We start from the raw sequence: 24,028 nt of genomic DNA on the forward strand, positions 1-24,028 counted from the left end.
TGGATTAAAGTTGCAGCCCTGTACCTGCCACTGCACGAGGGTGGGTAAGGCCTGGTGGACATTTCTTCTAGGATCATGGCTTTCCGGCTTCAAGCAACCCAGAGACTGTTGTACAGTGATGGTTCTAACAGCCCAGAGACAACATTTTCAGGGACCTGCATGGGCAGGGTGTAGTGGTGTATATTGATGACATCCTTATATACTCCGCTACACGCGCCGAGCATATGTCCATGGTGCGCAGGGTGCTTGGTCGCCTGTTGGAGCATGACCGGTACGTCAAGGCTGAGAAATGCCTGTTCTTCCAGGAGTCTGTCTCCTTCCTAGGGTATCGCATTTCCACCTCATGGGTGGAGATGGAGAGTGACCACATTTCAGCCGTGCGTAATTGGCCAACTCCCACCACGGTAAAGGAGGTGCAACGATTCTTAGGGTTTGCCAACTACTACCGGAGGATTATCCAGGGTTTTGGTCAGGTAGCGGCTCCCATTACCTCACTGCTGAAGGGGGGCCCGGTACGTTTGCAGCGGCCAGCTGAGGCGGACAGGGTTTTTAGTCAACTGAGGGATCTGTTTACCTCGGCTCCCGTGCTGGCTCTTCCGGATCCCTCTTTGGCGTTCATAGTGGAGGTGGACACATCCGAGGCTGGGATAGGGCTGAGCTTCTTCTCGAAGAAGCTCAGCCCAGCGGAGCGAAACTATGATGTGGGGGACCGGGAGCTGTTGGCTGTCGTCAAGGCCTTGAAGGCATGGACACATTGGCTTGAGGGGGCTAAACAACCTAAACACCCTTTTCTCATCTGGTCTGACCACCACAATCTGGAGTACATCCGGACAGCGAGGCTACTGAACCCTCGCCAGGCAAGGTGGGCCATGTTTTTTACCCGTTTTGTTTTCACCCTATACTACAGACCAGGTTCCCAGAACGCGAAGGCAGACGCACTGTCCCGGATGTATGACACAGCGGAGCGGCCCATGGATCACACCCCCATACTCCCGGCCTCTTGCCTGGTGGCACCGGTAGTGTGGGAACTGGACGCGGACATCGAGCAGGCGTTACATACAGATCCCACTCCCCTCTAATGTCCATCTGCTGTCCATGACCGTTTGATCTATTGTGCCCACATGTCACCCTCCTCTGGTCACCTTGTTACAGGTTACAGCTTCCCCCCGATTACCGTATTAACCCCTCGTTCCATGTGTCTCTCCTCAGGCCGGTGGTGGCTGGTCCACTCCAGGAGTCTGAGGTGCAGGAGGTTCCTCCGCCCCCTTTGGACATCGAGGGGGCCCCGGCGTATGCAGTTCGATCCATACTGGATTCGAGGCGTCGGGCGAGGGGTCTTCAGTACCTCGTGGAGTGGGAGGGGTACAGTCCAGAGGAGAGATGCTGGGTGCCGGTGGAGGACGTGTTAGACCCATTGACGCTACGAGAGTTCCACCATCTCCATCCGGATCGCCCTGCGCCTCGCCCTCCAGGTCATCCCCCGGGTCGTCCCCGAGGTCGGTGTCGGCACGCTGCTGGAGCTATTCGTCATGGGGGGGGGGGGTGGGGTTACTGTCACCGCCGAAGTCAGTCCCTCTCCTTGTTCAGGCGGCATTCGGCGGTCGATGTCACCAGTTTTCTAGCCATCGCTGATCCACTTTTCATTTTCCATTTATTTTGTCCACTTTGTTTCATTCCCCAATTACCTTTTAGTGTATTTAACCCTGTTTCCTCCATGTTTTTGTGCGTGATTGTTTCTATGTTCTTTCGGTACGTTACGGCTGGATTTCGACGGGTGGTGTTTTCACCCGTGCGTATTTGATTACCGTTTATTGTTGGTCAAGTGTATTGTTACCTTGTGCCTTTATTTTGAGTAAAGTACGTTGCTCACTCATTCTGCTCTCCTGCGCCTGACTTCATGCACCAGCTACACCCACCTTCTGACAAATGCAAAGATTTCACAAGACATGCCACCATTTGTCTTTGCCCCCTTTATTAGTTAATCCACAGTAGAATACATGCAAAAAATACAAATAGTAGAAATAGTTATTCTAGAGGGGGCTAAAATGTTGTACTTATGCAATAACCCTCATTCAGGCTATGTAATAATACCTGTTCAAAGGTCGAATAGGGGTGGTTATATTTTTCCTGTTACACACATGTACAAGTGTGTAACCTATCCATTGTGTAGTGAAATGGACATGTGTTGGTTGCATATCCCACTCCCCCCCGAGACACCCTGGGAGAGTGGAGTCACAGCATGGAATCAGACATTATTGACGGAAACCCGGGCACTCAAGCAGCACAATGCTGTCACCTACAGCATATTTATCATGGTCACAGCTTGGATGGAAATATATCCTGCACCTACTTTACTAGTGAAAGCTCATAAAAATAAGCGGCAAACAGCTTCGTCCCCTCGATGTAGTTGTACCTGAGAGAGAAAAACAATATTCAGTATTTTACTGAAGATGATGTTTGCCATGATTAATCTGCTATGTAAAAAATGTAAAACAAATTTAGGGGAGAAACGTATGGAATCCTATCTCTTCTTTTTCTCATCTCCTCTTACCTGCTGATCTTCTCGTTCTGAGAGTGCTCTCCATCATCATGGCCTCCTATAGGCAGCATCATCACACTCTTGCCTGTCTCCTCTTGGAAGTTCTGAGCGATAGGGATGGTGGAGCCCTCACGGATCAGTTCCGGTTCCACTCCAAACACTAACACAAGGATAAACCGCATCTTAACTTAAACAATGAAGTTAGACATGGTTTCAAATGAGAGAGGTTATGTAAATGGCCTCTACAACTGACCCTCTCTGACTGCCCTTTGTCCGGCAACGTACTGTGGGTTCTTCAGGTTAGCCACCCATGGTTTAGCCCCAACAGTTGCGGTCACCCTCAGCCTGTTAGGGCTTTTTAGAGTGGAGAAGACCTGCTGAAGGTGCTCCTTCACCTGTGAAACATGGCATTGTGACAGGGGAGAGTTTGACATGGAGGCTTAAAGAGGGTGGTTATGTTAACATTGGTCTCTGGGTTTTAAATATACACATTGACTCTTGGAGTGCCCAAGATAGAGCGGGCCAACATTTCTATACTGTACACTTACTCAGTGACCAATACATTTACATTTAGGTAATTTAGCAGACGCTCTTATCCAGAGCAACTTATAATCACTTACTACTCACTCACTGGTTACAGAGGTTATGGGGGTTGCAGGGTTTACGGGGGTTGCAGGGGTTGTGGGGGTTATGGGGGTTGCGTGCATGTATTTTGATCCTTAAAGGGTTTGTTATGGGTGTTCTCCTGTCCCAAGCGTGCTACCCCTGTCATTCAAACCATGACAGGTAGATACTCTTACCTTCCTCTCCACATCTGGAGGGTCCATGTTGGGGACCTGTCGGATGGAGAACTTCCCTGTGACCTGTTTGGGGATGACAGTTTTGGTGCCTGGTTCTGAGAAGGCCCCCTGGATCCCGTGGATGGACAAGGATGGGTTACGCCATCGAGCCATGAGGACTTCCTCCTGTATATATATTAACTCACTTTGTTTGTATCATGTTATACAGCTCAGATAGTGTGTATCCCCCAAAAAGTAATCACCCTCTGTCAAACATCGACTTCTACACAACCCACTGACAAAACATGTCTTCCTCCTCACGCCCAGATTAGTTTAGTATGGGGCGGCAGGTAGCCTAGTGGTTAGAGTGTTGGACTAGTAACCAGAAGGTTGCAAGATTGAATCCCCGAGCTGACAAGGTAAAAATCTGTCGTTCTGCCCCAGAACAAGGCAGTTAACCCACTGTTCCTAGGCCATCATTGAAAATAAGAATTAGTTCTTAACTGACTTGCCTAGTTAAATAAAGGTACAATTTAAAAAATAGTATAGCCAACTCCAATGGTTGTTATGCCATTATTAATGTTTGGCATGACAATGACCATAATTGGTAAGACCTTAGTGTCCTGTAGGAAGTGTTTGACCCCAGCCACACTCTTCATCTCCTCCAGGTCAAAGCTGATGTTGTCATAGAGCTTCCTCTCATCCTCAGTGAGGGGCGCGACATCATCAGTGACCCCAGGAACCAGGATCTTACCTGTGTGGTCCAACAGACTTCCTGTTTGGGAGGAATAAGAAATAATGAAGACATTTTTGGATGAAACATGTTTTAACTAGAACCGAGTTTGGGTAAGCACCTTAGCTCACATACACCTTTATCTTATTTTTTTGCTTGGTGCAGGGACTTCTGGCCTTAACTATAACGGAATGAAATGATCATTTTTTTACTATCAGACAAGAGAGTTGCGCCTATCTTTTCTTGATGATTGGATAGAGCTGTCAGTCAAACGCCTCTGTATCTCACTGTTAAGGGAATTTTTATCAATAATGACTAATTATGTATACATTTCAATCAGGACTGACTAATCAGAATACTATTATATTACTGTATATGTATGAATTGTCTTTATAATCCTAGTACTGAATATAATGTGTGTAAATATAATCAAGAATTAGAACAATGACTGTCTGTTCCTTGGTAGAAATGAATGAACTTATAGCCAGACTGGCTAGAAGGCTTATCTACACAGGCAGACCTTGGCTCTGATCGTAAATGATCTTAGTAAGGATAGACGATGTGGGAAGGCTTGAGAACTATACAGCCTTTGTACCAGTGTCAAGAAGAGACGGAACAGTTAGAAAACGTCGACGTCATTTTCACTTTATAACCTGTGGTAAAATGTATCATGGGCAGTACTCTCGAGAATAAATGTAGCTGGTTGATTTTAAAGACTGGTCTCTGTCCATTTTATACAAATAAGAGTCTTACAAATTCTTATGAATTGACAGAGTGTTTAATTTTAATTGGGTATTAAAACATAGAGGAATTTAATTCCTGTAACACTCACCCAGTAAGGCTATCAGATCTGACATGGGCTCCTGGATAGAACCCCCATACACTCCAGAATGGAAGTCCAGTTTAGGGCCATCAACCTGAAACACATAACAGAGGAAGATACTGAACAAATGGTGCCCTGGTAGAGAGTGTCATATTTTTATTTGACCAATCAAATAAGCTATATCAGCACCTCCACAAAGAAATAGCTGCTCCCTCTGGTTCCATAGGTCAGGGCTGGGTTTCTGGTCGCCCACACGTTGTCAGAGATCACTATGAAGTCCACATCTGCAAAGAAGCTGTCGTTTCTCTTCCTGGTCAACTCCAACAGACCGTATGAGCCCACCTCCTCCAGACCCTCAATGATGAGTTTTATATTCACTGGTATCTCCTGAAATCAATAGATCCAGGCAATCCTACCAGTCAGTGACCCTTCTCTTATTCACACACTGTTTGACTCCACTACAATCCCACAGACTCACAGATTTTCCCAAACATTGAGGTTATGATACATGCATTACAGAATACCTTTAATAACCATTGCTATGTAAAGCAATACATAGCAATGGTTATTAATGTCTGAAAACTAACTAGAGACTACAAGCAGAACATTAAGATTCAGATTTCAGCTGTGCTGTTTCAGAGCAAATCCTAACCTTCTCTGTGGCCTGGTAGGACTCAACAGCATGAAGCCAGGCCAGGACCGGCCCTTTGTTGTCCGTGGCCCCTCGCCCATACAGGTTACCTAGGGAACCAAAATCTTGAGCCACCATCATTCTCATATTGTCACATTTGTAATACCAGGGTACATTAGCTAGCTCAAGCTGGCCTATGAATAACAGGCAGGCAACCTGGTTGTGATTATATCATCTAAGGTTTATTAAAAGATCCCGTACGGAAGCAGCAAAACAGTGAGTGGACATTCCTCTTTTCTCTAAGTAATCAAACTGATTTGTTTAAAATATCCCATTTTGGCCCAGTAAAACAGTGAGTGGACATTACGTTCCCTCAAAATGGACTTTCTTTTTGTCCAGCTCATGTTATTATTTTGGATGTACATCAAACCCCTCCATTCATGGTATGTAACATGCAGCAATACCTTTGATTTCTGTTAGATTGAAGGGGTCAGTGGTCCAGCCATCCGCCATCTTGGCTGGCTGGACATCCACATGGCCGTAGATACAGAGAGTAGCTTTCTTTGGGTCCCTCTCAAACTCAGCCAGTATCACCGGTGGAAGTGGCACAGTCTCCCCACTGGGCAGCTTATGTGATAGACCGGAAAGGTACATTCTTTTTAAAAGGTATTTTAAGACAAATTATTACACCCAATTGTGTGACATTATCTGGAGAATAATACACTTGACTGGTGGTGTGTATTGTAGCCTACCTGATGAGTGCCTACATCTGCAATGTCCACTGTGCCTCCCATCTCTTGGATCCTCACTGCTGTCATGTTCAGGATCCTTTCAACTTCTCCCCATTTTGTGTGATCTCCTGAGTCACTCTGAACAGCAACCCACTCCCTCAGCCTCTGAGTCAGGCACCAACCAGGAGAGGGTCAGAATATTTCATAGATTGTATAATAATAATTGGACACAGCCATAGACTGTCTAGGGCAGGGATACGTGCAGAGAACACTGCAACAGAACCACTGACCCACATTCAGAATCATTTTGATGGTTTAATCAGAGATCACAGTATTTATCATGAAAGTGTTAAACCACTTCCCTTCAATCTCTTTCACTATCTATTGGCCCCTCTCTCTCTCTCTCTCTCTCTCTCTCTTTCTCTTTCTCTCTCTCTCTTTCTCTCTCTGTCTCTCTCTCTCTTTCTCTCTCTGTCTCTCTCTCTCTCTCTCTCTTTCTCTCTCTCTCTTTCTCTCTCTCTGTCTCTCTCTCTTTCTCTCTCTCTCTGTCTCTCTCTTTCTCTCTCTGTCTGTCTCTCTCTCTCCCTGTCTCTCTCTCTCTCTCTCTCTCTCTGTATGTCTCTCTCTCTCTCCCTGTCTCTCTCTCTCTCTCTCTCTTTCTCTCTCTCTCTGTCTCTCTCTCTCTCTCTTTCTATCTCTCTCTTTTCTCTCTCTCTCTCTCTAAATTTTAATTTCTTAAATTCTATAACCACCTAAAGGAAGCGATTCCCAAACCTTCCATAACAAAGCCATCACCTACAGAGAGATGAACCTGGAGAAGAGTCCCCTAAGCAAGCTGGTCCTGGGGCTCTATTCACAAACACAAACACACCCTACAGAGCCCCAGGACAGCAGCACAATTAGACCCAACCAAATCACTGAGAAAACAAAAAGATAATTACTTGACACATTGGAAAGAATTAACAAAAAAACAGAGCAAACTAGAATGCTATTTGGCCCTACACAGACAATAAACAGTGGCAGAATACCTGACCACTGTGACTGACCCAAAATTAAGGAAAGCTTTGACTATGTACAGACTCAGTGAGCATAGCCTTGCTATTGAGAAAGGCCGCTGTAGGCAGACATGGCTCTCAAGAGAAGACAGGCTATGTGCTCACTGCCCACAAAATGAGGTGGAAACTGAGCTGCACTTCCTAACCTCATGCCCAATGTATGACCATATTAGAGAGACATATTTCCCTCAGATTACACAGATCCACAAAGAATTCGAAAACAAATCCAATTGTGATAAACTCCCATATCTACTGGGTGAAATTCCACAGTGTGCCATCACAGCAGCAAGATTTGTGACCTGTTGCCATGAGAAAAGGGCAACCAGTGAAGAACAAATACCATTGTAAATACAACCCATATTTATGCTTATTTATTTTATCTTGTGTCCTTTAACCATTTGTACATTGTTAAAACACTGTATATATATAATATGACATTTGTAATGTCTTTATTGTTTTGAAACTTCTGTATGTGTAATGTTTACTGTTAATTTTTATTGTTTATTTCACTTTATATATTCACTTTATATATTATCTACCTCGCTTGCTTTGGCAATGTTAACACATGTTCCCCATGCCAATAAAGCCCTTGAATTGAATTGAGTAGGTATGAGTCCCAACTCCAAGTAGAATGTCATAATAGTGCTCGTTCCTCACCTGAACAAACTGATTTTGGTGGTCATCTATGTATTGAAACAGTTGTTTCAACATGCCTGCTGCTCCAGGAGAAGAGGAAGAGGAGGACGAAGAGGAAGCCGATGTGTGGAGTAACAAGAACGCAACAACAATGAACTTTGTCTGTGAGGGAGAGTAAGATGCCACAGGAAGCCAGTGATGAAAATAACCAAGTAATAACTTACTCCATAATGTAGCAATATTTGCCACAATCCCTTTCTACTGGATTCTACTTGTACAGGTCTGGGTGGTTTGCGGAGTTTAGATTTCCATGTTCCTCCAGAGAGTGTAGGGGCATAGAATTCCAAAACAACACACAGCAGTGACTTGAATGGAATTGTCTGTTCTAGTAATTCAATTTATATGGTTGTAGGTAGTCTCTGGTATCTGATTGACTTGATTGGACTCGAGGATCAAAGATCAGGGTGCAGTATGACACAACACGCGACTTAGCACTGTCTCAACTGGGATTACTGTTTAACTTTCTAACATAACTAATACAGAGACCGGGAAGGTTGTTCCCAGAAGTTGGTACAGTTGGTGATGCCATAATACTGTTTTAACAATGTCTAGGCTACAGTACACTACACCAGCAAGGTTAGCTGCTCATGCAAAGCCTGTTATGCATGCATACACACTCACGACCCCACTCAGATCATCATACAATCATATTGATGTTCAATATCAGACAAATTTTTCTGTTAAGTAATTTCACCCTTCTTCCTCATCATACCATCTATGAACATGCAGCCACTTCTGTTTTTCCATGACAAAGTCTTTGTAGTGCACTTAATTAAGGAAGTCCTTGAAAAAAAATTATACATGTTTTGCTAAAATAGTAAAGACTCACCATAATGCCGACGAAAAGAGTGTCCATGTGCCAGACATAAAGAGAGAACTGCAATTTTGCTGCTCTCGGTTTTTGTGGCTACTTTTATGCCTTGGTGGTGTGGTGGTATTGTGAAACAGTTTTTATATATTGGCTAACACTTGAAAATGTTATTTCTAAAGAATCCCAGATGAAAAAGATTAAGGAAACATATAGTGCGTCAAACCAGATTTATTTGCTGTTTCATGTAGATATTTGTGTGTGAACGAGAGAGAAAATGAGAGAGAGAGACATTGAGAGAGAATGGAGGAAAGTGAGGGAGGAAGAAAGATACAGAAAGAGAGCGAGAGAGAGAGGCAGAGTGTTGAGGCTATATCAGATGCCAAGAACTCACAGGGTTTCTGGAGTGTTTTGCTTAGAGGGAAAGAATCCAGAAAAGTTCCAAGTTAACGTCAGGAAAAAAGCTAAACAAAGCCACTGATGGGATCACATACAAGATACACATTATAGAACTGTCTTTTAACAGTGGTGATGAAAAGAGGTGCTCTCAGTCCTTCTTGAGATGGGCCACTTCATGAAGGTACGCGATGAACAACTTGGTCCCCTCTATGTAGTTGTACCTGGGAAAGGAATGGGTGAGAGAAAACAATATGTCCTCAACCAATCCTTTAAACAGAAATAAGACTGTTGATACATCTGTGTGTGTGTGTTCGTGTGTGCATGGGTAAAAATCTATAAATGTTCAGGGTTAAAAAATGTATACATACAGTACAGTATTAGCATATTTAAAGGCTAACCTGCTCATCTTCTCGTTCTGGGAGTGGAGGCCGTCGTCGAAGCCTCCGATGGGCATCATGATGATGCTCTTCCCGGTCACGTCCTCAAAGGTCTTGGCGATGGGGATGGTTCCCCCTTCACGGATCAGGTCTGGCTCCACGTCAAACACTAGAGGAAAACAATGACAAGTCTGACTGCGTCATAATGCATTATACCTGCAGTAGAGGAAAACCAACTGCAACCAGTGGGATTAGAAGCCAGGTCTCCTGCTCACCAAGTCAATAACCGTTAGACCAAGAGTACCTCTGCAAGGTCCAAGGGTGTCATTTGGGAATACAAGCCTCAGACAGGGCTACCTCTTCGCGAGATTGTCATTCCAAGTCCTTTCTGCTACACAAACATTACAATACTGCTGCACTGTCATGCCTTAACCACAGATAGGTCTACAGTAGAACTACAGCACATTTGCTTCATTTAGCGATAAGGATATGTATCTATGTCTGGTATCTTAACTCTAACAACTACAGATAGGCCTATGACTGTGAAGCTACTGTTGTGCAATAAATGTCCACAGTCAGCTACAATACAGTAATCATTACCCCTGTGACCACTGTTCATACAGACACACACACAGCATATGAAACGTCCTCTGAACATCTCCAGAGCAGAGTTGTCTAACTGTACCTCTCTTCACGGCTGCTTTCCCTGCCTCGTACAGGGGGTGCTTGGTGTCTGCTAACCAGGGCTTAGCCCCGATGATCATGGTCACCTTCAGCTTGTTGGGGCTCTTTCTCTTGGCAAACACAGAGTACAGGTAGTCTGTGACCTACAACAGAACAAATATGTAACAGGCATACATGCAGTCTTCACGTCTATTTCATTAACTGAAACCAAACTGAAATAGTGAGAACAATTCCAGAAATGTGTGTGAACTGTGTGTAACTGCATGTAACTGTGTTTGTTGCAACTGCACAATGCACTGGGTGAGTGGCGTGCACCACCCACCTGTTTCTTGACCACTGCTGGGTCCATGTTGGGGACCTGTCGGATGGAGAACTTGGCAATGACCTTAGCAGGGATGACCGTCTTAGAGCCAGGGCCAGAGAAGGCTCCCTCGATTCCATGGATGGTAACGGTAGGGTAACGCCAACGATGGGCCAGCAGATCTACCTGAGAAATCAAATCAGATCAACTCTTATTTGTCACATGCACCGAGTACAACAAGTGCAGACTTTACCATGAAATGCTTACTTACGAGCCCTTTCCTAACAAGGCAGTTAAAAAGTACGAAAATGTACAAATAGATAAAAGACAATAAAATAACACAATCATTTTTTTTTTACAAAAATTAACAATAACGAGGCTATATACATGCTGGCTATATACAAACAGAGAAACAGCGATAGGAGGAGCGAAAACCTTAAAAGAACAAAAAAAAAATATCCACTCCCCTGTGCATCACCTTGTTGCTGTACATGAGTTGGCTGACGCCAATCTTGGACTTAAAGCTCTCAATGTCAAACTCAATGTCCTGGTACATCTTCCACTCTTCGTCTGAGAGTGGGGCGACGGCCTCTCTGATGCCTGGAATGAGGATCTTTCCACTGGGGCTGATCAGTGTGTCTGGGGGGAGACATAGGACAACACACACGCAGTCCTTATAGACACACATTTGTAGGGACATCTAATACTTTATTATTTGTGTCAATAGAGAGCTCACACAGACACACGAACGATAGCTTTGCGTGCAAACATGAGCCAGAGATAGCTATACCTTAGGTGTTAAGATAGTATTATATTCTGTCACTCAAAGAGGTTAAAAACTCACCCAATATGCCGATCAGATCTGTCATAGGCTCTATAACAGTGCCTCCATACACCCCTGAGTGTAGGTCCTGTTTTGGGCCCTCTACCTAGCAAACATACAAAGTCACCATTGCTATTCATTAATGATCTTGAAAAAGTTACGTTCCACAGAATTGGAAATGCCCCCAGCCCGTCCTACCTCAGCAAAGAAGTAGCAGTTCCCCCTGGTCCCGTAGGTGAGGGCGGGGCGTCGGCTCAGCCAACCACAGTCTGAGATGATGATGTAATCGACATCGGAGAAGAACGTGTCTTTCTGCGCCACGATCATGGCGTCCAGGCCATTGGACCCGGTCTCCTCCATTCCCTCGATGATGAACTTCACATTGACTGGCAGGTCCTGCATGGGGAGAAGGCAGGGGGTGGAGAGGAGGAGGAGGGGGATTTTTTTTTTTATAACAAAGGAAGGCTCATTAATAATGGGCAGATAGACTGCAACTTAACTTGTTTCACCACGTCTTATGTCTCTACATCTCCTATGAGTTCACTCTGATATCTCTTCTTACTGGACACTCACAATGCTGAGGGCATGATAGGCCTCCACTGTATGTATCCAGGCTAAGACAGGGGCCTTGTTGTCAGACGCCCCTCTGCCGTAAAGGTGTCCTTAGGGGTAGAATCGAAGTCATTATTTTCAAATAAATGTCCATTCTGTTCACCTTACATTGACATTTAACATGCATGTATCAGTTACATCAGTTACATTACATTGGTTGAAAATACGTATGGTAAAAATCATCCCACACCCAAGTACTTGCTTCACTCCTTCACGTTAGCTACAATATCTCATGGCTGTTAGTTGTAGATAGATGTTTCTGTGTGTTGAGTCTAGAATGGATTAATGTAAAGCACTGTAAAAAAAAATCCTTATAATACATTTCACGAGTCACTTTAATAATAACTCTACCTACATGTACATTTTACCTCAACTAACCGGTGTCCCCGCACATTGACTCTGTACCGGTACCCCCCTGCATATAGACTCGCTATTGTTATTTTACTGCTGCTCTTTAATTACTTGTTACCTTTATTTCTTATTCTTATCCATATTTTTTAAAACTGCATTGTTGGTTAGGGGCACATAAGTAAGAATTTCACTGTAAGATCTAGTCTATGGATTCCAGGCGTTCACAATCACAGCAATCAAATCAAATCAAATTGTATTAGTCACGTGCCGAATTCAACAGGTTGAATTCGGCACATGTGACTAATACAATTTGATTTGATTTGATTGCTGTGATTGTGAACGCCTGGAATCCATAGTTTACAGTTGGAACCTATAACCTACCCTTGGAACACAGCCTACTGTTGCAACCCATAGTCTACTGTTGGAACCCATAGCCTATCATTGAAAGCCATACCCAACCGATGGAATCCACAGCCTACTGTTGGATACCATAGACTACTGTTGGATACCATAGACTACTGTTGGAAGCCATAGACTACTGTTGGAAGCCATAGACTACCGTTGGATACCATAGACTACTGTTGGATACCATAGACTACTGTTGGATACCATAGACTACTGTTGGATACCATAGACTACTGTTGGAAGCCATAGACTACTGTTGGAAGCCATAGACTACCGTTGGATACCATAGACTACTGTTGGAAGCCATAGACTACTGTTGGATACCATAGACTACTGTTGGATACCATAGACTACTGTTGGATACCATAGACTACTGTTGGAAGCCATAGACTACTGTTGGATACCATAGACTACTGTTGGAAGCCATAGACTACCGTTGGATACCATAGACTACTGTTGGATACCATAGACTACTGTTGGAAGCCATAGACTACTGTTGGATACCATAGACTACTGTTGGAAGCCATAGACTACCGTTGGATACCATAGACTACTGTTGGATACCATAGACTACTGTTGGATACCATAGACTACTGTTGGAAGCCATAGACTACTGTTAGAAGCCATAGACTACCGTTGGATACCATAGACTACTGTTGGATACCATAGACTACTGTTGGAAGCCATAGACTACTGTTGGAAGCCATAGACTACCGTTGGATACCATAGACTACTGTTGGATAGCATAGACTACTGTTGGATACCATAGACTACTGTTGGAAGCCATAGACTACCGTTGGATACCATAGACTACTGTTGGATACCATAGACTACTGTTGGATACCATAGACTACTGTTGGATACCATAGACTACCGTTGGATACCATAGACTACTGTTGCAAGCCATAGCCTACCGTTGATGTCGGTCAGGTTGTAGGGTTCAGTGGCCCAGCCGTCCTCTAGCTTAGCAGGCTGGACATCCACATGTCCGTACACACAGACTGTCTGCTTACTGGGGTCACTGCCAAACTGGGCTGTCACCACCTTGGGTAAGGCCACTGTCTTGCCATCAGGCAGCTAAGCATGGTGATAAAGACACGATAGATGCAGAAAATGACCTGAATACAGTTTGCAAGGCAGGGAGCATTTCTGTTAACACCCAACTTTCAGTATTGCTTTCTGCAAACCAGTCTGATATGCCACTAAATGACTCTAAAGACTAAGCTAAAAGCAAACAATAAGATCCTATAACATAATCATTAAGTTGACCACATTTCAGAAAACTGACCTCTTGTACGCCGATGTCCACTAGTTCCACCTTCCCTCCCATGGCTTGTAGTTTCTCAGCCGTCATATCCATCATGCGATGGCAGTCTGGCCTCCTCAAGACATCACTGGAGTCGCTCTCTACAGCAACCCAGTCCCTCAGAGTCTACACACACACACACACACACACACACACACACAGTATTTATTTATAATGAATATTGTATTATCAGATAATAAAACAGACAACATCATTATTCTGTTTAGAAACTTGCCTGTACATATTCCTCCTGATGGCTGTCAACATATTGGCTCAGCTCATCATACTCAAATAAGTGATGAGGATGAGGAGAGACACTTGATATAACAACAAGGAGCATGGAAGGCAGTTGCCAGATCGTCATCTCTAGAAAGAATAGAATGATTTATTCACTGAAAATTAAGCAATGATGAAAGCAATTTAATAAGAGACATTAATTAGCAAATGATTACATCTTAAAAAGCTAATTGTTATATCTCGTTATGTCTCACGACTCTTCTGTTCTTCAACTTTTAAACTATAACGACAAAGAAAATACATCTTACCGTAGCCTGGTAAGTTTGGTACTTCTTTAATGTTGCCCTTGTCTTCAGAATCCACTGGACTGGAGTCTCCGGGGACACACCGGGTTTTTATACCTCCGGTAACTGGCTCACCTCCTGATGGGAAGGGTCGCGAGGTCAAGCCTTTCCTGGAGAGAAGCCAAGAAACCTGACAAATTAGATTTTCTCGCTGACAGGCACAATTTATCCAACTCCAAGAAAGAATGCATGCTGTGTCCCCTCGACATGAACAACATTAAGTAATGAACAAAATACAGTGAAGGATTGAATAGTCCGGTCATTTGTGGGGCTTGCCTTAGTAGGCCTTAAAAAACAGATGGCCTAACAGGGGAGTTGTAGAAGAACTACACTTGTTCACCTGCAACACTGGAAGCATAACTTCTGGCAGGGTTTAATAAACGGCTGGCCACATTATACAAAATAGAAACGTTATAGAGTAAAACATGTAGGTCTACATTCTGCATAGCTCCTGACCTAGGCCTTATTATAGAGTAATGGATTCTATTTCCCACACATCTAAAATACTTTTCTTTCTAAAGCCTGAGCCTTGGCCGGTGCTTACTCCTCGTGGCGGAGGAGTAAGGATCAGAATGGAGTCTACAAATAAAAATAACAAACGTGTCGATGAACGAAACAGCAAACAAAAACTGAAACTCAAATTATAATACAGTAGAGGCCTCATTATCAACCATGCTGACATTTCTTACTGAAATTCTGGCGTACGTGGAGATTCTAGGATGTACTAGAGGCTACGCATGTTTCCATTGATAAACAGAGCACAGTGGAGGTGTAGTGGAAATTTCCTGTATTTATCAAATCATGAGACCAAACCACCACACAAGTCAGAGTTATCATAAAGTCCATCTTTAATTATTATGAGCTCCATCACAACCCTGTGACTCTCAGATCAATTCAGTGTCTATAAATGAATTCTCTGAGAGTGCTTACAAAACAGTTCTCAGTATCATTTATGGCCAAGACACACCCCTCAACTCACATGACGAATAACAGATCTTAGGAACAGTACAAAGGAAGACTTTACTTGAGAGAGGAGTATCCCATTCCCAGACAGCATTAGCTATAAATTATCGTTCAGTTTGCTCTCCTAAAACGAGGTTCTACTTCTCGTTCTTGGTACAACATAGTACCAAGACATTAGGATATATATCAATTGTCATTTTAGACACTCCCATTCTGGACAAGCTCACTGAGACACAGTGACTGGCACACAGACATTGTGGAGCCAAGAGATAATTGGTTCCCCCTCAATCACCCCTCCACATGGTTTAATATGAAGACAAGCTTGACCTCTCCCCTCTCTGCGGCCCAAGTAACTGAACCCTGACAGAGAACAGATAACTGCAACCGGCCAACAGTATTATCCAAAAATAGACATTCTAATGACATATCTCACATAAGCATGCAATAAAAATAATAAAACATATTATTTATAAATGTTACCTAAATAATTCTGATTCTGCCACGACAGAGGCTCCTCGGAGGAGGAAGGGGAGGACCATCCTCCTCAGTGAATTTCATAAAAATAGTTTAACATTAACAAACATGTACTTTTTAGATGAAACTATAAAAACTATAAAACTATAAACAGTGCATTCAGAAAGTATTCAGACCCCTTCCCCTTTTCCACATTTTGTTACGTTACAGCCTTATTCTAATTTGGATTACATTTTTAAAAAATGGCCCTCATCAATCTATACACAATACCCCATAATGACAAAGCGAAACAGGTTTTTAGATATTTCAGCTAATTTACAGTTTTTAACAATCACTTTGGCACTAATTTCAGAACCTTGTGGTCATTTTTCAAAACTCTAGACACAAAATTCAAAACGGTCATCACTTGTAACACAGGCTGTCCAATGTTCAAAACATTGCATTGTGCATTCATATCTTTAAAGAAACCTTGCACTTGCAGAATCATTGGTTCAAATAACTTATTTATCATGAAATACCATAGGAACATTCATTTAGATCACCCACACACAAGATACCAATAGTTTCGCTGTGTAGTTTTTCATACAATCATTGAATATTGTAGTACAAAATATGTGATACATTTTTCATTATGCTACTACACGTAAATACATCACCGTAAAATAACTAGTAGAGAAAATACTTCAGACACAGTGGAATCCTTGAACAAAATATGACATTTACAGTTTTTTACAATCACTTTGGCACTAATTTTGGAACCTTGATGTCCTTTTTCAAAACTCTAGACACAAAACTCACAACCAATGATCAAAATGCATTTAAGAAAAACGCAACACTTTTTCCAATTACACATAAATACACATAAAGCTAAGATCATTTGTTCATTGAACTAAAATCACCTGTCCAAAATGACACAACTTAACATCAAAGTATTACCATTTCAAAATGCAATTCACACATTACATCATAGATGACTGTCTATTCATTTCATTACAATGATCTGACTATCAACTGATACAACTGCTCAAAATGATAAGTAACTGTTGCGTTACTCTTAATGCATAGTTTTACGTGTTTCAATCATGAAAGTTTCAGGATAACGAGATCCATTGACACCAATTACCGTGGAACATGAACCAATTGGACTACATTATCTATGGATGTAATATATCCCCATCATTCTTTATCAGACACTATTTCTATGGTCCCATGTACTACTTTTCCAGACCATGTTTTCAGATTGGTTTTCAGATAGGTACACCTATCTAGTACTGGGTAGGAACCCCCTTTTGCCACCACAACAGCCTGAATTATTCACGGTGTTGTACGTTAAGAGATGCCCTTCTGCACACCACTGTTTTAAACAGCTGTTATTTGAGCGTTTGTGGCCTTTCTGTTAGCTTGAATGAGTCTGGACATTCTCTTCTGACCTCTCTCATTAACAAGGTGGTTTTGCCCACAGAAATGCCGCTCACTGAATGTGTTTTGTTTATCGCACCATTATCTGTAAACTCTAGAGGCTGTAGTGTGTAAAAATCCCAGGAAGGCAGCTGTTTCTGAGATGCTGGAATCACCATGTGTGGCATCAACAATCATACCACGGTCAAAGTTGCTTAGATTACTCATCTTGCCCGTTCTAATGTTTGGTCGAACAACATCTAAAGCTCTCTACTCTATATACTCTATATATTGAGTTGCAGGCAGCCACATGATTCGCTGTTCGAATGTAACCGTCCTTGATGAGCTAAATCAGGTCTGAAGAGCTGATGGCGTGACTTATGTCATTGTGTGGGATAATGTCAGGTTCCACCATGCTCAAATGGTGCAAGCATGGTTTCAGGCCCATCCACAATTTACCAAGAGTGTGCAAAGCTTTTATCAAGGCAAAAGGTGGCTACTTTGAAGAATCTAAAATCTGAAATATATTTTGACTTGTTTAACACTTTTTGGTTACTACATGATTCCATATGTGCTATTTCATAGTTTTGATGTCGTCACTATTATTCTACAATGTAGAAAATAGTACAAATAAAGAAAAACCCTTGAATGAGTAGGTGTGTCCAAACTTTTGACTGGTACTTATTATATAATGTACCTACCTATACGTCCAAAAATAGATAGCAACTACAGATTGCCCTTTTAAGTCTATCAAAAGTGTACAAGTTTGAACATGTGTCCATTAGGCCTATGGATCATTTTTTTATCAGCATAAATTAGATTGAGCAATAAAAGCCCCACTTTTATTCCATAGGCTTGGATCTGCACTATGCAGCTATTGTAAGAGCACATTTTTCACTGGCTGTCCACTGGTTTCAAAAACAATGTCTAGGCAGTTTAAACTTCTTGAATTCAACCATTATTGGGTTCAAATACACATTTAGATTTGTGAACAGCCATCCACAACAACCACAATCCTTAAGACGCAAATAGCTACATGAGAGAGCAGCAGTGTGATTCACATCAATGCGCTATGTAGATATCAATAACAAGGGATATCCATATGCTGTAGACTACACCACTACTGTCATCCTTACCTCCAAGCGTTTATTCAAGTTGGATAATCCTTGGATGTCGACAGCAGTCGCACCATTGAAAGACATAGCTTGGACTGTAGCCTACAAAAACCTACTCCAGCTCTTTTCCCGAGACCCATCAAACACATTTGGTGTGTCATCATATTGGTCTTTGACTCGCTCAGGTGGAACCAACTTAAACTTGCTCATTTTTTTAAGGCTGATTTGAATGTCATTAAGAAAACAGAGAAGTGTCAAATATTTTGTTTCGCAAACATCCTTTCAGAATTTAAAAGTAATCCTTGAAGTAATCATCTAGTTTTTCAAAAGTATTGGTAATCTGATTACAATATTTTTGCTATTAATGTAACGGATTACAGTTACTGTTTTTTTTGTAATGTAATCCGTTACTCCCCAACCCTGAACATAACAAAATGTGGAAAAAGTCAAGTGGTCTGAATACTTTCTGAATGCACTGTAAATGTCAACAAATAATTTATTAAATCACCCTGTTTTGCAGTGAAAGTCTACAGTAGCCTCAACAGCGGGTAGCACCATTGTGTAGACCAGTGTTACTCACTATTTTTTGTAAGGGGACCACTTTGGGTTGAGACAATCATTTAGAGGGCTGCACGTATGACATTTACAGTTTTTTACAATCACTTTGGCACTAGTGATTGAAGCAAATGGAACGAAACATGGCTAAACATACCTGAATTTGCCCAATAGAAATCCTCATTTGTAACTAATGCCTATGTATATATTGTATTTTATACCATCTATTGCATCTTGCCTATGCTGCTTGGTCATTGCTCATCCATATATTTATATGTACATATTCTTATTCCATCCTTTTACTTAGATGTGTGTGTATTAGGTAGTTGTTGTGGAATTTTAGCTTGTTAGATATCGCTGCACTGTCAGAACTAGAAGCACAAGCATTTCGTAACACTCGCAAAAACATCTGCTAACCATGTGTATGTGACCGAAACAGTTCTGAAAGCTGACATACACATAACAGGAAAATAATCACCCATGAAACACAAGTGGGAAAAGGCTACCTAAGTATGATTCTCAATCAGAGACAACTAACGACACCTGCCTCTGATTGAGAACCATACCAGGCCAAACGCAAAACACAACATAGAAAAAGGAACATCGGTATTACACCCAACTCATGCCCTGACCATACTAAAACAAAGACATAACAAAAGAACTAAGGTCAGAACGTGACAGCTTGTGAGTTCGAATCTCATTGGGTGGGCTTATAACACATTTTGAATCTCTCATCACAGTGTCACGCCCTGGTCTTAGTATTTTGTGTTTTCTTTATTATTTTGGTCAGGCCAGGGTGTGACATGGGTTTATTTATGTGGTGTGTTTTGTCTTGGGGTTTTCGTAGGTATTGGGATGGTGGCTTAGTGGGGTGTTCTAGCATAGTCTATGGCTGTCTGGAGTGGTTCTCAATCAGAGGCAGGTGTTTATCGTTGTCTCTGATTGGGAACCATATTTAGGCAGCCATATTCTTTGAGTGTTTTGTGGTTGATTGTTCCGGTCTCTGTGTTTGCACCAGATAGGGCTGGTTAGGTTTTCGCACATTTATTGTTTTGTTAGTTTATTAATGTCTAGTGTCTTTATTAAAGAACCATGAATAACCACCACGCTGCGTTTTGGTCCGCCTCTCCTTCACCTCAAGAAAACCGTTACACACAGACTACTTTAGCATTTTTGCTAATTAGTACTTACTACTTTTTTGCTACTTTGCAACTGCTTAGCATATTAGCTAACCTTCCCCTAACCCTGACCTTAACCTTTTAGCTAACCCCTCCCCTAACCCTAACCTTAACCCTTTCACCTAACTCCTAAACTTAACCCTAACCTCTAACCCCTAGCCTAGCTAACATTGGCCACTTAGCCACCTAGCTAGAATTTGTAACATTTAATACGTTTTACTAATTAAAGCGCACCTTTGCTAAATGAGGCCCCTGGACTAAATAATGCCTGAACCTACATCAACCTCACAATGTCTCCTCAGTCCTCAGGACAGAAATGAAGGTGCTTAAATGTCCTTCTACCGTGGCCTTCACCTGGACCATACCAGTATTGATCAATTAGAAACGTTGTCCCCACCCAACACCCATGATAATTGGTGCTTCCGAGATGCAGCTTTTTCTGAAATTCAACCCCCCCCCCCCCCCCCCCCCCACCTCCTACCCAAGCACAGCAGAGGAGTAAACAATTCACCTCTTCAATTCAGACAATATACAGAACAGGTAAGTTTGCAAACATTTCTTGTTATTGTAGTGCTGGAATCTTTTTCATACAGTATTTAGCTAATAATACTATATTTGATATCATTGTAAAATGTATGGATTCAATTATATACATATATATATATATATATATATATATATATTAAACATTGATTTAACTAGGCAAGTCAAATTATACAAGGCAAAACAATAAGTTACAAGGCATCACCTGCATTAAGGCATTCATAATCTAGGCATGATCAAAGAGGGAGAGAGAGACAAAGAAATCATGGCTCATACAGTAGCTCAAGGAGGGGTGGGCCTTTTCTCTTTTGTTCTCTAGTTCTCCTCTGTTGCTCCTCAAGCAAGGGGGAGGCCGATGACATCATGGATTCCCATCTGACCATATTCTTGAACTTTGCAGTTGTCTAAAAAAACGATTTTGCTCAAAAATATGTTTTCATCCTTTGCTGTGTGTACTTTACTGTATTTATACTTGGAATACTCTTTTTGGTAACGTTTTATTTTGAGGGTCCCTAATAAACTATTTATAAGGCATTTATAAAGTATTTTTACCATTTATTAATCTTTACTCCCATATTTATAAACCATTTACTAATCATTAGTATTTTGCAGTCCCTAATCTAAAGTGACAGCTATTTATGCTTTATACATGTTTTGAGTGACCAATGTAATTTCTCACTAAAGAGGAAGACGTTAGACGTTCCACCAGTACCTGGTAAAATATAAGCACAGAACACAGGATATTTAAGGAAATATACATTTGTGAATAACTAGTTTACTAACATTGACAAATGTGGGAGTAATGATTAATAAGTGGTGAGCAAACTGTTTTTAAAGGCCTTGCACTTTGTTTATAAATGCCTTATAAATGGTTTATTACAGACCCTTAAAATAAAGTATTACCCTGCTTTTCAACAGTAAAAGTTCAAAAATCACAAGAGGTCATCTTTAAGTTAACTTCCAATCAGATCATCAGACCTACAGAATGTGATCACAACAGCACCTCTGCTTCCCAGATGTGCCAAGATGGAGGCTCGGTGATAGCAACACTTAAAAGGAAGAATTCCTGAGAAGACAAAGGAATCCTTGCATACAACATTGTTGAGAGTCATTTCGGGGGCTGGCCTACAAAATGTAAATAGCGGTCTAATTACCAAAACATCTGCCCTTCGTACATTCGTATTGGTAACATTTATTTGACAAAACGCAAGATAACAAGTGCTAATATTAACAGAGCAACAAACTGTCCGCGTACGACTAGTCTGCAATCTCCTCTAACAGGGCCGAATACTCATTTAAGATCTCTGAGCATGAATCACATTTTAGCACAAATCTCTCATTGAAGTCAATAATGTAACTTTTGCATAACTGTTGATGCAGAATAATCACCACCAATAATGGCCAACACAATTGAGGGAATCCCTCCTGGTCACGCTGTGCGCACAGTATGGACACCAATTAAGAAACCAACTAATAGGAAAACCAAGTATAATCCCATTATCCTGCATGACCGTTGGACAATTGGTGCATATAAAAATAGGAACATTGCTTCCTGCTCTTTGGTGTCCTCAGTCCTCCCAACTTTATATTTCACTGTAGCCTATCCCACTGGGATTCAGACAACTCTACAGATGTCACAGACACTGTGTTAACACAGCCACCCTCAGAACCCAATTCAGATTTTTTTCTCCATATCCAATCTTTTTTTCTGACTGTCTACATTCAGTTTTATATGGCTGTGTTTACAGAGGCAGCCCAATTCGGATATTTTTCCCTCTAATTGTTCTTTTGACCAATCACATCAGATCTTTTCACATCAAATATTTTTCTGATCTGATAGGCCAAAAGACCAATTAGTGAAAAAATATCAGAATTTGTCTGCCTGTGTAAACACAGCAGATGTGACCCATGTCAGATTTGCATATGCACACTGATGTAGCCTCTGAAGTAGCACACAGATGCAATGCTTTTTTTTTTTCATTGTTCCTTTGAATGTGGGAGTAGTTGTCTTAGTTAATGCCAGGTCATGTGCAAAAAACACTTCAGAGCAAAAAATCTGAGCATCTAACGTAGATAAAATATGAACTCAAAAGATCAGATTCCATGTGCTTTTTGTTGTTGTTGCTGTTTACACATTACTGAAAAGATCAGATAGATATCAGGTATGCCAAATATTTCAATAGGGTCTGGCTCCTTTATATACCTTCTCAGGACACAGATGCTGTGAGACATGTGAGCTGAGAAAGGATGTTGAATGTTGCCAGAGAGCTAGCTTCTAGATAGCTAGTGTAGCCAATTTGTCAAGGTGACAGCTAAAGCTTTGTTTAGACTCATTGTAGTGATTTTCACCCAAAAAGTACAAGTATGGTATTGACATTGTATGACAAAACTAAAATAATCCTGAACAATTAGCTCACTCTCCCAATTTTGACCTCTATGATACGAACGCTGACACCTAACTAACATGAGGCACAGATTTGTAACATATCATACAAATTGTAGGGACAGCTACAAGAGCAGACATATCATAGAAATGTCACATATATGAAATGGAAGGATACAAGAAAACATCTACTATGTTACGGCTCGAGTTCAGTTAGCACGAACACACCTTCGGAGATGCAAAAACACCATCTGAGACGCACGCACATACACTTTGATATTCACAGACTAGGTAGCTTCAGCCAACACCATCTGCAGCTGGATGCTTCTCAAAAAATGTGCTAAAGATTTCAATTGGGCTGCCTGTGTAAACACAGCCAAACAGCTTAAAATAAGTTATAGATGCAATCCATCTATTTTTGACCTTCTCCCGTTGAAAAACAATACCCCAAGTATAAATACTGTCATGTACACAAGGGTAAAAGAACATGTTTTGAGTTTGAGTTTTTTATACACAACTGGAAACTTAAAGAGTTGTCCATTTAAGGACTTGGTCTGATGCACTTACTCTGATGTCATTGGCATCTCCCCTTGCTTGTGAGAACAATAGAAGAGCAATAGAGGACAAAAGTGGAAAGGTCAACTCCCCCACTTGTACCATGTCATGTCGTACAGTACCTGGACCCCCTGTTGAGTTGTGCCTTGTGTTAAGTAAATCTGGTGATAAATGAAGTGAAAATGAGCCTGGAGTGATTCTTTAAATGAAAATGCATAATAATATTACAC

General features: G+C 41.7%; 2 protein-coding genes across 2 annotated transcripts; both read right to left on the reverse strand.

The window, feature by feature from the left end:
- Positions 1-1,945: 1,945 nt before the first annotated feature.
- LOC139423847 (beta-Ala-His dipeptidase-like) lies at positions 1,946-9,186 on the reverse strand. Its single transcript, XM_071175490.1, has 12 exons — positions 8,817-9,186; positions 7,949-8,089; positions 6,258-6,401; positions 5,970-6,132; positions 5,527-5,615; positions 5,064-5,261; positions 4,884-4,968; positions 3,933-4,093; positions 3,340-3,504; positions 2,793-2,934; positions 2,552-2,699; positions 1,946-2,413 (listed from the first exon to the last, which is right to left on the reverse strand). Exons 1-12 carry the CDS (start codon positions 8,841-8,843, stop codon positions 2,347-2,349), a joined length of 1,530 nt encoding a protein of 509 aa, XP_071031591.1. The 5' UTR covers positions 8,844-9,186; the 3' UTR covers positions 1,946-2,346.
- LOC139423838 (cytosolic non-specific dipeptidase-like) lies at positions 9,011-23,673 on the reverse strand. The gene is made up of 13 exons (XM_071175481.1): positions 23,472-23,673; positions 14,599-14,744; positions 14,289-14,419; positions 14,036-14,179; positions 13,662-13,824; positions 11,953-12,041; positions 11,578-11,775; positions 11,401-11,485; positions 11,035-11,195; positions 10,578-10,742; positions 10,257-10,398; positions 9,593-9,740; positions 9,011-9,415 (listed from the first exon to the last, which is right to left on the reverse strand). The coding sequence occupies exons 1-13, from the start codon at positions 23,492-23,494 to the stop codon at positions 9,343-9,345; spliced, it is 1,668 nt and encodes a 555-aa protein (XP_071031582.1). The 5' UTR covers positions 23,495-23,673; the 3' UTR covers positions 9,011-9,342.
- Between the last annotated feature and the right edge of the window lie 355 nt (positions 23,674-24,028).

This window comes from Oncorhynchus clarkii, chromosome 2 (assembly GCF_045791955.1).
Source record: "Oncorhynchus clarkii lewisi isolate Uvic-CL-2024 chromosome 2, UVic_Ocla_1.0, whole genome shotgun sequence".
In the NCBI taxonomy this organism is placed as follows: Eukaryota; Metazoa; Chordata; class Actinopteri; order Salmoniformes; family Salmonidae; genus Oncorhynchus; species Oncorhynchus clarkii.

Bases quoted from the DNA above. Each gene is read 5' to 3' on its own strand.
- LOC139423847 (XM_071175490.1), bottom strand. From the start codon at position 8,843: ATGGACACTCTTTTCGTCGGCATTATG. The intron at 4,094-4,883 runs GTGAGTGTTACA...CCTCCCAAACAG, and splicing joins AGATCTGATAGCCTTACTGG to GAAGTCTGTTGGACCACACA. The intron at 3,505-3,932 runs GTCTTACCAATT...ATATATATACAG, and splicing joins ACTTCCTACAGGACACTAAG to GAGGAAGTCCTCATGGCTCG.
- LOC139423838 (XM_071175481.1), bottom strand. From the start codon at position 23,494: ATGGTGTTTTTGCATCTCCGAAG. The intron at 14,745-23,471 runs GTGTGTTCGTGC...GCTTCTCTCCAG, and splicing joins GTGTTTTTGCATCTCCGAAG to GAAAGGCTTGACCTCGCGAC. The intron at 11,776-11,952 runs GTGAGTGTCCAG...CTCCCCATGCAG, and splicing joins CCTATCATGCCCTCAGCATT to GACCTGCCAGTCAATGTGAA.